The 15773-nt window shown below is 38.0% G+C and overlaps 3 protein-coding genes across 7 annotated transcripts; 2 read left to right on the forward strand and 1 right to left on the reverse strand.

Annotated features, from left to right (window-relative positions):
- Nucleotides 1-3750: 3750 nt before the first annotated feature.
- Nucleotides 3751-5053, forward strand: LOC133835892 (probable V-type proton ATPase subunit d 2). The gene has a single exon (XM_062266050.1). It carries the CDS (start codon nucleotides 3940-3942, stop codon nucleotides 4996-4998), a length of 1059 nt encoding a protein of 352 aa, XP_062122034.1. The 5' UTR covers nucleotides 3751-3939; the 3' UTR covers nucleotides 4999-5053.
- Nucleotides 5054-6163: 1110 nt separating this feature from the next.
- LOC133839197 (putative mediator of RNA polymerase II transcription subunit 12) lies at nucleotides 6164-12136 on the forward strand. 5 transcript variants are annotated; one of them, XM_062270591.1, is made up of 3 exons: nucleotides 6164-6254; nucleotides 9572-10441; nucleotides 10505-12136. In XM_062270591.1, exons 2-3 carry the CDS (start codon nucleotides 9625-9627, stop codon nucleotides 11977-11979), a joined length of 2292 nt encoding a protein of 763 aa, XP_062126575.1. In that variant the 5' UTR covers nucleotides 6164-6254; nucleotides 9572-9624; the 3' UTR covers nucleotides 11980-12136. The 5 variants fall into 5 exon arrangements, with proteins under 5 accessions (XP_062126575.1, XP_062126574.1, XP_062126579.1 ...); XM_062270590.1 differs by lacking the exon at nucleotides 6164-6254 and adding an exon at nucleotides 7185-7310; XM_062270595.1 differs by lacking the exon at nucleotides 6164-6254 and adding an exon at nucleotides 7198-7306.
- Nucleotides 12137-12735: 599 nt separating this feature from the next.
- LOC133839199 (cysteine-rich hydrophobic domain-containing protein 2) lies at nucleotides 12736-15660 on the reverse strand. Its single transcript, XM_062270597.1, is given in 5 exon segments — nucleotides 12736-13134; nucleotides 13206-13235; nucleotides 13237-13417; nucleotides 14742-15185; nucleotides 15517-15660. Coding segments are annotated over 4 exon segments (507 nt in total). The 5' UTR covers nucleotides 14870-15185; nucleotides 15517-15660; the 3' UTR covers nucleotides 12736-12966.
- Between the last annotated feature and the right edge of the window lie 113 nt (nucleotides 15661-15773).

Here is a 15773-nt window from a genome sequence, read left to right on the forward strand (position 1 = left end):
GGCAAGTCTACGACCTCCAGTAGCAAGCGAGCAAACAGAGCACTAAAGAAATGCTTAAGCTGGCAAAGTATTTACGCGTTAGCGAAGGTGACGCCGAGGATGCCAAATCAACTCGCTCTTTAAATCTTAAAGCGAGTAACTTTTCGTTGAAGAACAATGCAAACGAAAAACGCCCGGGTCAAGTTCATGTCACACACACTCGCCGGACATCGATTCACTTCAGAGAACCTCATAAAACTTGATCAACTTTCAGTGGCTCAAGGCTAGAAGACAAAACTCTCCTGCTGCGGCCCAAGGTCAAGCTGTGCTGTGTTGGAGCCAAACACTGACTTCCTGTGTGTGTGTGTGCAGGCAAATACAATTACCATAATGACGAGCGAGCTCCCAGAGCGGAAACCAGTTCAAGTAACGATATGCAACTGCATATTGGTTGCATGAATAAATGACTGAGTGCAACCGAAGCCAGACGAGAGGCGAGGGCTAGCTGGCAAATAATAAATTAGAACGTTATAAACACAAAGAAATTATTGCTAAATATGGTTTTATCGTGCGTATACTTAATCTGCCAGAGAAGCTAATTTAACTACCCATTACTTGGCGTATACTTAATCTACTAAACGTTGTATATGACTTGCCTTTGTTGTACGCACAATATTTGTCTGCAGTATGCTTCACTTAAGCTTTTGTCTTTGCTACACTTTGCGTATACTTAATATGAAGTAGCTGTCTGTGCTTTTATTTATTTTGCGTATACTTAATCTGTTGGAGAAACTAAAATTTACTTTATTATTAGTCATACTTTGAAACTGATTAGGATGTTGATAAATATTCCCTTTTAAATTCTTCGAACTACAATTTCTTGTAAACTTTTAGAGCCTCCCTCGTTAATTCCAAAGGCACTCGAGAACTCAAGGACACTTTCTCCCTAGCATTGAGCCACAAAAGTGGCAAGCAACAAACAAAGTGTCTCCGCTGGGCTCTGCACTCAATAGTTTAAGTACTTGTCCAATTGTATCCCACAGATGTATCTATAACTTATGCATGTCATTTGCGAGTAGGATACAAATACGCTTTTAATAAGCCATCGAAGGCCCATTTGTCGACTGCGATGAAGAATGCGATGAAGAAGCGACTTTTCCTTTAATTGTTTGGCTCACGACGTTTTTTGCGACCTGATTTGTGTGTACTTGGCATAATTAAATTTTACCGGCTACAGCTGTTTGCCATACTCAACGTGCCACACGTCTCGTCAACGCTGCTGCTGCTGTTGATGTTTTTCTTTTTTCTCGTTTTTTTGGCTTTAAGCCAAAAGCAAGTAGACCATAAAACGCAAAAAGATCTTCTACAGTAGTCTCTATAGACAAATATGAGTTCCAGCGTTTGTTTAGATCGTGAAATGTTGTTTAATTACATTACATTATTATTGTTTATACTTGGCGTAAATTTGTCAAGAAATCGTTAAAAATTGCAAATTACGCCGCCTTTTCAAACAAGATTTATTTATCAATTTGTTATTTAATTTATTTAGCGCTCATAAACTTACGCAAATAGACAAATTGTAAATACTGTTTGACAAAAACGTTCAGTTGTTAATCAATATTATTGATATGCTAACAATGCGACTAAAATGTGAGCTAAAATTGTGAAGCGATAACACACAGTGCGTATACGTAATGCGCATCTTCCTTTTTTAGTCATTAATCATTTCAAGTGTTAAGCTCTCGTTATTTATAATACCTTCAAATCATAATCGAAACTGTCGAGATCAATTTGTGTAGATCGAAGTGCATAGAACGCCATATCCAATCGAGTTGCAGACAACAAAAGACGACAAATGATTGTCAGCATGCATTATTTATAAAGCACTTCACAACGATTCCGAGTAGATATATAAATGTGTATAGTATATTATAAAAAATGATATACATAGCCACATATATATATGTTCGTTTCTTGTGGGAAAGACCGCGGTCAGCATTCAGTCAGCTGACCATTGCAAAGAAAGCACGATTAGTTAATCGCTGACAATAAATAAATAAGAATCTAGTCAAGTGAGTCCATAAAAATCACAGTTGACTGGACTTGACTTGACTTGAGTTGCGTTGAGGTGACCGACAGCAACAGTTTGGCTTTTCTTAATTAATCGTCGCAAAAATATTCAAGCGTAACTCTTGGACTCACTGACTTTATGACTTATCTTATCTGCGGCGAGTCTTCGGAGCCCTCAGTCTTCAGTCTTCAGTGCGTCAAGTGGCATTTGGTTGCTATTTGTGAATGGAAGCGTCATGGACATGGAGATTGTTGGACTCTATTAATTAATTTAAATGCTTGTCATATTAACAATTTAAGCGCCACATTTTTGTGTAGGGTATAACATATTCGACATACCATTTTTTATGAGCTTATCTTGATAATTCCTTAATAATACAAGCTAAATATAGCTAATACCTTAATGCAGTATTTTAAGCAAAGACACGTGTTGAGATATTTGTCTCTGAGACTTTTCTGATAACACTTCGAGGGAAGTCGCATTAATTGAAGCTAGTCGGAGCAATTGTTTATTTAGTTCTTCATTGTTTTGCGCACTTCAACTGCAGTTAATTAAAAACTATTTTCAAAATGTTCAAGGATATTTTTATTTTTTTTTTGCATATTTTTGCTGTAATTAGTTTTTCGTGTTAAAAGTCGGAATGGCTATGTGGAAATGTTTTAGTATTATTTTTTGCAATTGTTTGTTGTCATAAAACTGTCATGTGGCAGCTGCCACGTGACGTTGCAACAATTGGCGTCGTAAATTAAACACTCTAATGCGTTCCGCATGGAGCTGCCAAAAAGGTTATCAACTTGACGACTGACTGACACAACAATATCTAATAAAAAGAATGTCAAATTATTTATTAGCCTCTGTCTTTCTGCACCCAAAAAAGACGCCAGCTGGTGGCAGCGACTGCTATTATCTTGGCTACAAAAATGTATCATTTCCATATTTAATAAATAACTAATGTAGCAAAGAATATATGGCAAATAAATACAATATGCGTTTCATTCATAATAAATGGGCAATTTCAATGTCAGCTCTCAGGTATCTCACTCACCTGAGTGCACATTAGTGCAGTTGACTTTGAAATATCTGCAGCAGCAGCAACAAGCTGCTTGCCACCCAAAGACAGTTGGTTACATGTGCAGAGCAGGTTGTTATTGTTTACCCATAAGTAGAGTAGACATAATGCATTGACGCCTGCGTTGACGTTGGCGTCAATTAATCGCGCCAAGAATTATGAATTTTGATTTGGCAGCATTTTAGTCGCGACTATGTAAATGCAACACACGCGCAAACTGACTACTGTCAATAAACAAATAAAACGAATATTTATTTCAATTGCATTTTTCAAAACCGTAAGTTATTGCAAGTCAGAATGTTGTGCAGGCGAGCGCAGCATGAAAACTGAGTTAACCAGATGAAAGTACACAAACAAATGGCGGCAAAGTTACAGCAACAGGTGTCGCAGCTTCCCCAATGCGGCGCATGTGCAAACAGCGAGCAACGATAGCGAGATTATTAACAATATATATATGCCTAATAAATGTGCAAGCTTAACTACATGCGTCAGTGCGCCATTTTTTATTAGTATTTACTTTTTACAAAAAAAAAGATTTGCAAAAATTAAACATGAAAATCAAACATGGCGGCAACTGTCACGCGTTGCCATCTGTCAGCCTGTTGCCAGCTAGCCAAAATGAGTAACCAGGTGGCAACACTGACGGCACACAAACACAATGCGGCGCACTTCACGTGTTGGCTTGGCGCGCAAATCAAAGTAAGCAGTGTTCGAAACGCTGCACTTTATTAGTTTCAAAACAACAAAAAATAGTCAATCTCAACTGATTTCTAAATATTGTATTCCAATTAAATAGTGTAGAATACAAAAAAAAAGGAAAATGTCGAACAGTTGCAACTTCAATGGCACAACCGGCTACTTGGAGGCCATGACTCGTGGCTTTAAAAATGGTCTGCTCAAGCAATCCGATTACTTGAGTCTGACACAATGTGAAACCCTTGAGGATCTGGCGGTGAACATACAGAACACCGACTATGGCCACATACTAGGCGCCGATACAGGCCCTGTGACTGTGGAACTCTTTGAGTATCGTTTGCGCAAGAAAATTGTAGATCAATTCAATTACTTGCGAGTGAATGCGACGGAACCTTTGGTCACCTTTCTGGATTATATACGCTACGAGCATATGATCGATAATGTTGTGCTGCTCATTTCGGGGCTCAACAATCAGCGGCCCATGAAGAAACTGTTAGCGCTTTGCCATCCTCTTGGCTATTTCGAACAACTGGAGGCAATTGGGGTGGCCAGCAATACGGATGAGTTATTCGATGCTATACTCATCGACACACCACTCTCAAAGTTCATATCAAAGAGTTTCGAGGCAAAGGATTTCTCGAAAATCGATGTGGAAATTGTGCGCGGAGTTTTGTTCAAGGCCTACATCGAAGACTTCTATAATCTATGCAAGCGTCTGGATCCCACCTCGGCCGATGTGATGTGCAATCTGTTGAGTTTCCAGGCGGATCGACGCGCCATTATCATTGCCCTGAACTCGTTAAACTCGGGTTTCGATCACAGCCAACGTTCGCTTTTATTGCCTACCTGTGGCCATCTAGGTCCCATTGCTCTGAATTCTCTGGCCCACAGCATTGACTACGACCAAGTGCGCTGGACAAGCAGTAAGAATATCGAATATGGTGTAGTGTTCGATACCATTGAAAGGGATACCGATAATCTGATAACGCTCGAGGATCGTTTTCTCATGCTAGAGGCCAAGAAACTGATGCAAAGCTATCTGCAGCAATTTCATTTTGGCGTCTTTTACTCGTACCTCAAGCTGAAGGAGCTGGAGTGCCGCAATATCATCTGGATTGCCGAGTGCATATCGCAACGTCAGCTGGACAAGGTTAATGCTTATATACCGATTCCCATGTACTGAACTGTCGTTAATTAATGTAACTCAATGCCCATTCTTTATAAATATAAATGTTTATTCATATGTAAGTTGTTGAGAAAATTCGTGAGTGGTGAGTTTGAAACTCACCTCAAAACGAGATAATCGCCAGACCCAAATTCAACAGTTTGTTGATAAGCGCGTCTGATGCTAGAGATACTACTAGATGATAAAAATATGTATTACAACACGAGTTCTTAAGCAAAACGTTTCTAATCTTGATACCCAACCATCAAATATTTTTACATCTTTTAAATAGTGATTGTTTATATAGTTAATGAAAAAACTTTTCTTTATGACTACCAAAATATTTCCTAAATTAACTGTTCTCTTAATTAACAAACAACTCATATTGCTGTTGATTCATTGCTATTTAAAATAATTTTCCAGTCTAACAGCGATGTTATATTTTGTAATTACTAATTCCTGAAATGCTGAAAATATTTGTTGTTTGATACGAAATAGGTATTTATTTTTAATTTCCATTTCTAGTAACATAAGGGTGCCTATTTATATTTGTACTGGTCGTTGACATTCTAATATTATAATTTTTCTAAAAAGATAAATAAAAAAAATATAATATAATTTTAAATAAACCAGAATTTATCAATAAAATTCTGATATGTATTTCATATCAAACAATGATTATAAAATAACGATTACTGATGGAAATAATTTAAGCAAATAAATTTAGTCACTTTTAAAATTTAACTAGACTTTAATAATTACATTTGATTAGATATTAAATGAAAAGCTTCATTAAACAAAAACAAAATTAGGGTAACATGCATAGAAAGAATATTAAAACAAATACTGCAATTAAATGAAGCCAATTCCAATTTATTACTTGGCTGTTCCTAGTATTTCGCTCACATTCATGTGTACGATATGCACACAACGATAATAAGCAGCACTTCTGGGACTAACCGGTAATTCTGGGGTGAGGTGGGTATTGAAAGTTTACAGCGCGCTGTCATTTTCCCGAATCGCGAATCGCGAATCGAAATGCCAAGCGACACAATCAGCTGAGCGCTGCGCTAACATACATACAACACACAACAAAGAGACACTCTGAGGAGGAGGTCTGGAGGAATGGGTCTCTGGGTATTTGAGCAGCAGGTTCTGGGTTTTCTTTTTTTGCGAAACTCAGTTTCAATTCGTGATTCTAGCTCGCTAGTTGAGTTGAGTTCTGCCAAGATATAACAACGTAACCGAATGAATCATCTTCGTTGTTGATTGTCGTGAGTGTGTTTAAATCTATATATAAATTATATTTTTTTGGTTTTTTTTTTCATTTTCCACTTCGTTCCACAACTGTCAGTGTATGTGTTCGACTTTTTCCTTTTTTGTTTTATCAACAAAAACTATTTATTCGAAGCTCAATATTATATGACGGTAATAAGTTTGGTAAATGATATGTGCACGTAGCTCGTTATATGCACACAGTACGAAGATATAAAGCAGATAAAATTTCTAGCTTCTTGTTAGAATGTGAGCAACAACGCTTTTCCGCGTTTTTCCGCAAGTTGAAATTTCCTGTTCTTGCAATTGAGCGGCTCTTTTAAGACTCTTTTCCTCTCTGTCCCTCTCCCGCTCCCAAGACATGAAAGGCATTCTTTTTTGGTTAGTTTAGTCTCAATACTTGTAAATCTTGTTTTGCTATTTTTCCATTTTCCGCAAAATTGCAAATACTAAAAAAAAAAATTGAAAAAAAATATTTTCATTTAATAATGAATGATTTAAATACATGCGGCATTGTGTAATTGGAGTAGTTAAATGTGTGCTCTAATCATAATGAATTTTACAATTGTTTTTCCCCACAATTTATGACTGAGATTTCATATACATACATATGTACATAAGTTAATGTGCATGTACATATGTACATATTTACATACATATGTATTGTATGTACGCTACCGTTCTCTGTCAATCTCACAATCACAATCTCAATAAAAACGAATAGCAACCATTTCATAACCATCATTTATGCCTTTCCGAAATATAACGACGAAGTATTGTATTATACGCTGTTGTATATGTGCATGCACATACATATATACAATACGCACACACACCAGTTAACAATTTACGCACACCGATGCATGTACGGTAGGCAAGTATATAGTTTGTTTTTGTAGGCTTTCGTTGCTTTTGAATTTTTGAGTTTCGCAGTATTGAAATCGTGGTGGTGGTTGTTGGTTGAAATTCTGTTCTGCTTCCTCTTCATAACGCTGAGAGAGCCAGCGAGCGTGCTCTCTTTTACTCTCCGAAGTATTGGCTGGCTGTCAGTGTATGTAAGTGTTTGTGTGTTTTGTTGTTCGGCAAGGTATTTGACTCGCGCTGTGTTGTGATGTGTGTTAAAAAATAGTTAACTTAAATTATTATTAAAAATTCGTCAGTGTAAAAACCAAGTAACACAATTTTACGCAACACACTTGGCAGCTGTTGTAAATAACAAGAAATCATTGCGTGTTTTAATAATCCAATATTGGCCAATTGACAATGTAAAGTTGTGCCTGATTTTAGTTGTTAAATGTAATTAACGTTTTTCTTATATCTCTTCTTTTTTTTGCTTGCTTTCTTGAAAAATTCTCAACATAATAAGCGTAAATTTGTGTGTGATGCCTTCATGTGTGCTTGTTTGCATGTGTGAGTGTCGGCCCCAGTTCGTTTGGATACGAGAGAGAGGGACAGAGAGTAACATTGAGAGAGCAAACGCTCTTGATTTTCGTGCGCTAGTTACTCTCTCTGTCAGTCGTTTGCTCGCTCGCTCGCTTCATATCTTTTCCACTTTACAGTGGGACCACAGGAAATTTGTATTAAATAACTATCATCTGTGTGAATAAAATAAACGTATCGTGCTAACTAGGTAAAACTGTGAATTTACAATTAACATGCATTCCATTTATGGGGCGTAGACAGAACTAAATGAATAAATGTTGAAGGCAATTAAGCAATTGTTTAACCATTGTTTATTGTTTACGGTTAGCCGGCTTCAAATCCAACGAGTACCCACTGTAGTTAGTCTCTCAATCTTGTGTGATTTTTTTGACAACGTCAAAATGCTGGAAAATTACTCAGCTCTACCGCACAATAATAATTCGAGTTTTTTTTTTTTTGAATGCAGCACAGCAAGCAGCTGCTCAATTCCAATTCCGCTCAACTTCAGCTCATCTTCACAGCATGCGAAATTTTCAGCGAGGTTTTCGAGACATCATCATTGTGTTTCAGCATTTTCGTCATCGTTGTCCGGAAATCAAGTATTAAGTTTTTTTTTACATACATATAGTATTTATATAGCCAGTAACACTTGAAAAATTCTGAACAAAACCCCAAAAAAAAAGTGACGAAATCTTTGTACCTAATAAAGTGGCCCCTCTTTACCTCGTAATCGTATTTGGCATGTTTGTTAACATTTTAAAATCGTTTACTCACTATCTCTAAAATTAGTTCTTCTACAAACACATACAAGTGTACGATGTTAAGTGTTCGTGTGTTGTGTGTGTGTGTGTCAGCTTATATTTAAGTGTGGTGTATTTGAGTCTTGGCGCTTGTATGTGTGTGTGTTCGGTTATTCTTTTTACCTTCCCTTTTTGTCGTTCTCATACATGTCGTATTGAAATTTGTAATCAAAATCGATAAAAATATATATATATATTTATTTGCCTATTTAGATTTCAGTGTGCACAACCTCTTTATAATTTAGTATATACATTTATACCAAGCCTCAATTGTATGCACTCACATACATATATTATATATGTGTGTATTTATTATATATATGAATTTTGAAGTTATTTTTGTTACATATTCTCATTGACTAGATACGTTTCATATTTAACTGACTAGGCAGCTGGTTAAGTAAGTTTTTATTCTGCGCATAGTATATTCAAACCAGTTACTTTCGTTAAACTACTAAACCACAAATATTTCAATTTTATTTAAATTTAATCTATAAATATTTCAACTGGATGTTAATTGATTGCGTAAATATTTAAATGTAATCAACAAATAATTGCAAATCAAAATAGAAAAAAATCTTAAACTAGCTGAAGTTTATTTAAAATAACTAAAAATTGTTTTGACTTCTTTTAATTCGTAGCATTAGGGACGATTAAATATAAATCAATAATTTCATAAAGGTTAAGAGATAGAGCATAAACTTATAACCTTACTTAAATTTCTTATTAGGTCACGCCTATTTTAATTTTATTATTATTTCGGTCATTAAGAATAGTTAATATTTATTAAATTCCAATTTTATTAAAATGGCGTAGGATTTTTAAACATTTTTCAAGACTGAAAGTCAAATACAACTTTTATACACGCAAATATATCGATTTTTTTAAAATAATTTTTTAGAAATCGATTTTGAAGTTTCTTATTTGATTTTTGAATTGAGTTCTGACATTTTTCTGGCATTATTCTGCATTGTCAAGTCACTTGAGAAACATACTAGAATTTTTCCCAAAAAACAAAATAACTTTTCAAAAAATATTTTAGAAATATAAATAAATATTTTTTTAAATAATCGATTGAACTTTTCTACTTGTAGATAGTTTGTGTAAAGATTGAAAAGCGACAGCCAACGACAAAAACGACGCATCGATGTTGATGCCACGCTACTCGGATACGGAAAATCATCAAAGCCACGCCTCCAGCACCACCGTGGCCGCCCACACAAAGATGCGACTGCTGAGCAAAGTGGAGCAGAACATGCGCCAAAGTCAACAACAGCAACAGCAGCAGCAACAACATAACAATCAACAACATCAGAGCATCAACAAGCTCATTCACACAGCAGCCACTGGCAATGGACTTGTTGGCGATGTGGACGAATTGTTAATGCCAATGCGACACAAGATCGAACCGGGAGATAATAGCTTTGGCAGCAACTCATCCAGCAAGGAGGCGCATTGTCGCCCGGAACGTAATCTTTGGAGTCGCGCCGAGATGCTGGAGATGCTGAACATTATGCAACAGACGAATGCGTTGGATCAGCTGAACGATCGCAATGTGAAGAGCGAGTATGTGTTTCGGCAGATCGAGGATACGATGCGCAGCAAGGGTTATGTGAAGAAGTCGAGCATACAGATCTGGACGAAGTGGAAGTTTCTCAAGTCCACATACAATACGACCACCAGACATGGCAACGGCATACCGAAAGTGGTGCCCGAGGAAGTGTATCGAGTGCTGTGTCGGATGCTCAGCGAACACAGCCACAATCTCAGCAATAGCAGCAGCTCGATGAATGGCACAAATGGTGGCATTGGCAGCGAATGTGGCAACTCCATGGACAGCTCCAATGCGGAGCTGAACAAGGCGGCAAGCGCCAGTGGTGGCGGCGGAGATGCCAACGATGAGCTGGAGCATCCCATATTCGGCTTTCGATTGGGCTTGGTCAAAGCGGAACCCTTGGATACGGGTAAGTTGGCTTTGAAACAAAGTGTGCATATAAAATTTTATTGAATTCAATTTCTCATGGCAGGCTATGAGACAAATATGAACTCCTCGGAGCAGGAAATGGAAGAAATCGGTGATAGCAGCAGTCTGCAGCATGTGCCGCAAATGGAGCATACGCCTTTCATGGTGACGGTGAAGAATGAACCCGACGTCGATCTGGACATGGATGGCACCAATACGCCGCCACCCACAGCGCCCACATCGCCATCGCCACCACCAAGTGCCAACGTGTCCACGTTATCCACACAGTTTACGCCACTGCGAGTTGCCTCCTTTGCCTCATCCTCCACTCCCTCGCATGGCGTGCTGCAGATCGAACGTCCGGCTAGCATGATGATGAATCACAACAACAAAGCCAACTTGCCCGGCAAGCTGAATCGCTCGATGCCGCTGCAGAGCACGAGCAGCATTAATTTTGTGCATCCAACCAGCAAACTGATGCTGCCACGCAAACAGCAATTGCACCGGGATTTGCGACTCCCACGGGAGATTAGTTTGCAACCAGCAACAGCAGCAGGAGCTGCCGCGATGGCAACGCGTCCCCTGAAAGCTGTGCCTATGCGTGAGACGGGTTATTCGCTGCGGCCTGAGCGCATGATACCCGATCTCGAGCAATCGATATCGCCACCACAGTCGCCTTCGCCGCCCATGCAGCAACACCACCAGCAGCAGCAGCAGCCGCAGTCGTTGCCCAAATATGCTCCTCCTCCCATGCCGTATCCCTCGACCAGTCGGCATGCTCAGCAATTTGGCAACGAGCAGCTGCATCCGCTGCGCAAGCGTCGCCTCAATTTACCTCAACAATCCCCCGTGCCTGTCAAGCTGCAACGCAGCTCCACGCTCTACAGCAACAAGCCACACAACAGCAGCAGCAGCAGCAACCTGCGCCTGGACGATGCGTCGCCAGCAGCTGAGGAGTCAAAAGCTGCACTTAAAGTGCAGGCCGAAGAGCTGCAGCGTCGCAAGCAACAACAAGAGGAACTCTTTAAGAAGGAGCTGCATGAGCTGGCAAATGGTTTTCGCGATGCGCAAAAGGAAATGATGGAGGATTTCTTTCAGCATCAGAAACAGCTGTCGCGACGTGAACACGAGTTCCAGCTACGTCAGGATAATCTGGTGATGATGGCACTACGCAAGCAAACGGATGCGTTGCTCAATACAGCACGGCAACTGCTGCAGCCTTTGGAGCAGCCACAAACACAGCAGGAAGTAGTGAAAGAGGAGGAGGAGCAACAACAGCAGGAGGAGGAACAGCAACAGTCAGAGCAGAGGGAAACGGAGACTAACACTAGCAACCAATTGGAGCAGTCAGAACAGTTAGAAGAGGATCATCGGCAACACATGGAACTGGAAGGCGAAGCTCAAGAGGATGAACACGATGATGCCGAAGACGACGCACAATACAGCGATGAGGAGGAGGAACATATGGAGGATATGCAAAGCGAGGATGGAATGCAGATGATGGTGGCTCCAACGCCCAGCGAAGTTGCCTCCTCCTAAGTGCAGTTATTTAGTTTCCAAGTATTATTCACACACAAAAAAGAGCTACAATTATTTTACATTATTGCATTCCCAAAAAAAAAACATTCCTTAATTTTTTTGAGAAGACAGCACTTGAAAGAAGAGCAAATATATATGTAATATATGCATAATCCTAGAGCAAGGCCCACATTGTTAAAAGACTTGATTATATTTAAGCATTATGAAATGTCTAATCTAAACTAAACAAAAACAAAAGAAAATTCATTAAACAAAAATGTATTTATTATTGTTCTTTTTAGACCCCTCTATTTGCGATTATCTCGAGATCGCTTCTGCTATAAGGCTTTTATTCGAAAAACCACAAATTAAATGCGTACACAATTTAAGTGATATTTAAGCAATATATCGAAATGGAAACCGTTGAAAAATATACGATATGTTGGAGAAGTAAAACGACGAGTTTTAATTGCGGTTTCCATTTCTGAAAATTTCTAGCACAAATCATCTGATATTATTCAAAAGAGAAAGGCTCAAATAGGGATTCAATTGTTTTAAAATTTCTTAACAAGAAATTGTATTGTATTTAATATTGCAATATTTTTAAAACCAAATTTTCAAATTATGAACTTAACGCAAAATTTGAAAAAAGATCCTAAACTAGCGAGAAATCATCAATTGTTCTTACTAGCTAGCTATATATATATATATTATATAGTATATAAACTCGCGACACAAAAATTTGTTTAAACTAAATACTAAAATGAAATTATAAACTAGCTTACAAATTGTGTGTTTATGTGTGTATGTTTCCCACTAAACTAGTTGTGTTAGTGTTTTGCACAAAAGAGTAAACGCCTAAATCAAAATTATAATTACTTGCTAGTGTATTGTGTGTTTTATTTTACAATTACGTTTACGATTACGATTAGGCCCCAATTCCCCCCCACATTCCATATACCATATATATATGCCACACGATCGCTCAATCCGATGTTTAGATCGCATTTAGTCGGGTCGATAAATGGGCGTCTTGGGTATAAATTCAATTAATATAACATACTCCATCATGGAATTGGAATCACATTGTTGCTTATGTAAACGCCAGTGCAGGCCCAGCTTATGATATAGATGACTATTCTCCCACTCCAGCAACTTGTCCAGCGTTAATTGTGTCTGCAAACGCAAGAGAGAAAGATAATGATGTTAATGTCAACGCTGGTCAGATATCGAATCGAGAAGCTTACGCGTTTGCTCAGACAGATGACGGGCCAAAGGGGAACAGCCGAGGGTGCAACAGCAGCAGACGCAACCACAAAATAGCCACTTGACATTCAGGGGCAGGGTCTTCTTCAAGATGCCATTGATGCGACCGATGGTTGCTTTGAATTCCTCGGGTGCAACGCGGGACAACAAACCGCAGGGGAATTCGATATTGAAGCGATTGCTGAGACCAAAGCTGCAAATAATCAGAGAGAGAGAGAGAGAGAGCGGGAGAGAGAATTAGTGATGTGTTAAGTATAGAGAATGCATGGAAAATATGCGTCAAGTTCTGATTACAAATGTGTGTTATCAATTCTACATTATTTTATACGCCTATCTAAAGGGTAGCAGAGTATAGCGACCCCATTTTGCGAAATTATTGTATACTATACTTTATATGAAAGTATGTAGTGTGATTTTTATATTTCTGATAGAATATGGTACTAAAGTCACTGATATGGAAAAATTATATATATTTATCTTAAGTTGGTTTAAGAAATCTCTCAAATTTGATTTTTTTTTTTTGTATCATCTATATTTACATATTATACAGGCTTCTTATATTTCTCTGACTAAACAACTATTTTAATTAAAAAGCACTATATAATAATTTTGATAATGGGTTCTTTAAATTAAAAGATGAGATATTATTATTAAGAAGTTATTGCTAACTATAGTGACGCTGTTTAAAATATACCATAGTAAAGTTATTTATGGTTTCTAAAAACTTGGTTGAGATACGTTAACAATCTTATAAGTTATTTTTAACCAATTACGATAAGGAGAAATTCATTGGAATATCCATATTAGGTATCCATTAAACACCCGCACAAAACCTAGCACTAAACTTAATTGCAAGAAAATTTACCTAGAATTTCAAATAACGTCCTATTAAAAAATTTGATTAAATTATGATGTGATTCGGATATTATTATAAATATTATTATTGGGAAATTCTAGATAATTAGGGTGACGAATATTAAACGATAATAAGTTGTTATGATTTGATTGGAATATTATTATTCGGAATTTAAAGTTATAATCAAAAACGATATTAATGATTCCATAAAATCTGATTCGAGAGCATTGCTTTAGATCAGTTTCCTATTTATTTTCCAAAAATGATCCAAGAGTATCTTGCAGTCGGGCAGACTTCATGAATAGTTAACTTAGTTGCTACTAAAGCAATTGCAACCCATCTGCATTTGTTGCTATTTATGCGTTATGCAACCGTTTGACTGACAATCTGTCAGTGCGTCAATATTGACAATTGGGCGCCAAATAGTGGAACAAGGTCAAACGCAGGCAATAGAAGTATTAACAAAATAGAACACATAGCCGAAATCAACAAGAAAAATTTAGGTATAATGAGCCTTGATCTACATTAAGAACATACATACATATATACACACAGACCGACAGACACGCATTTAGACGTTTACATGAGTGTGCGAGTGTTGGTATTTTGTAATTGTGTATTGATGTGTTGACTCTTTGTGTGTATTGGTGTGTTTACTTACACCGTCATATTGCCAGCGCCCCTGATGATGATGGGTTCGGGAACTGGCATCACTGTCTGATCCTGAAAATGCTCCAAATCCTCCAGCTGCTCATCCTCGTAGATGGCATCAAAGTCGGAGAATGACATGATTGCAATTTATTATTTGTTGCTGAAGTAGATGCGAGTCTTGCTTGCGTTATTTGATGATGGGCGGATGGGCAGAAAACAACGCTCCAGGCGTCGTCACAAAAGGATGCTGACTGAGTTGGAGGCTTTCCACTGCAGAGGTCAACACATATTTTACACTTTTATTTTGCAGTTGTCACACAAAAACACAAACAACTCAAAATAAGCGCCGCCTTCTTTGTTGTTGTTCTTCTGCTGCGACTGCAACAACTGCTGCTTCCGCCATACGCTGCTGCTGCTGTTGCTTTTACTGCTGATATGAGATGACGTTGACTTCCTTTATTGCGTTGCATTTGGAATCAAAATGGCAACAAAACAAAATAAATGAAAAACAACGACGAGAATATGTATTATTAAATTGAACCAAAAACAATAATCGTATTGTAAGCAAAATGTGCGTTTGTGTGCGTTCGTGTTTGCATTTTCTGAAGGTTGTGCAACACTGGCGTCTGCCTGCTTTGTTATTACTGTTGTTGTTGGGGACCCCAACAATGTGCATTCGTTTTGTTAACAGCGCATTTCGCAATCGCTTTCCCCCAATAAGGCGTATTAACTCGCACATTAGCACAATGCGTGCACTATACACTTGCTTACTCACTCGCACTCACTTTTTTCAATACTTTTAGCAATGATTTTTACACGTTTTTCTGTTGTGTTGTGTTTTGTAATAAGAAGGAAAATAGGCTGCTGCTACTTCTCTCTGCTTGCCAGCACACACTTTGTTGTTGGGCAACGAGCAAACAGCTGCCAGCTGTTTATTGAGTGAGTTGCCTGCCTGCACAGGGTTGCCCAATCGTTGCAAAAATAAAAAACAATCACACATTCAAACAGCGGGTTAAATATTGATTTATTAATTAGCTACATC

Source organism: Drosophila sulfurigaster, chromosome 2R (assembly GCF_023558435.1).
Source record: "Drosophila sulfurigaster albostrigata strain 15112-1811.04 chromosome 2R, ASM2355843v2, whole genome shotgun sequence".
In the NCBI taxonomy this organism is placed as follows: domain Eukaryota; kingdom Metazoa; phylum Arthropoda; class Insecta; order Diptera; family Drosophilidae; genus Drosophila; species Drosophila sulfurigaster.

What these genes read in the sequence shown, in the direction of transcription:
- LOC133835892 (XM_062266050.1), top strand. Translation starts at nt 3,940, where the DNA reads ATGTCGAACAGTTGCAACTTCAATGGCACAACCGGCTACTTGGAGGCC.
- LOC133839197 (XM_062270591.1), top strand. Translation starts at nt 9,625, where the DNA reads ATGTTGATGCCACGCTACTCGGATACGGAAAATCATCAAAGCCACGCC. An exon ending in AGCGGAACCCTTGGATACGG is followed by an intron (nt 10,442 to 10,504) that starts GTAAGTTGGCTT and finishes TTCTCATGGCAG; the next exon opens with GCTATGAGACAAATATGAAC.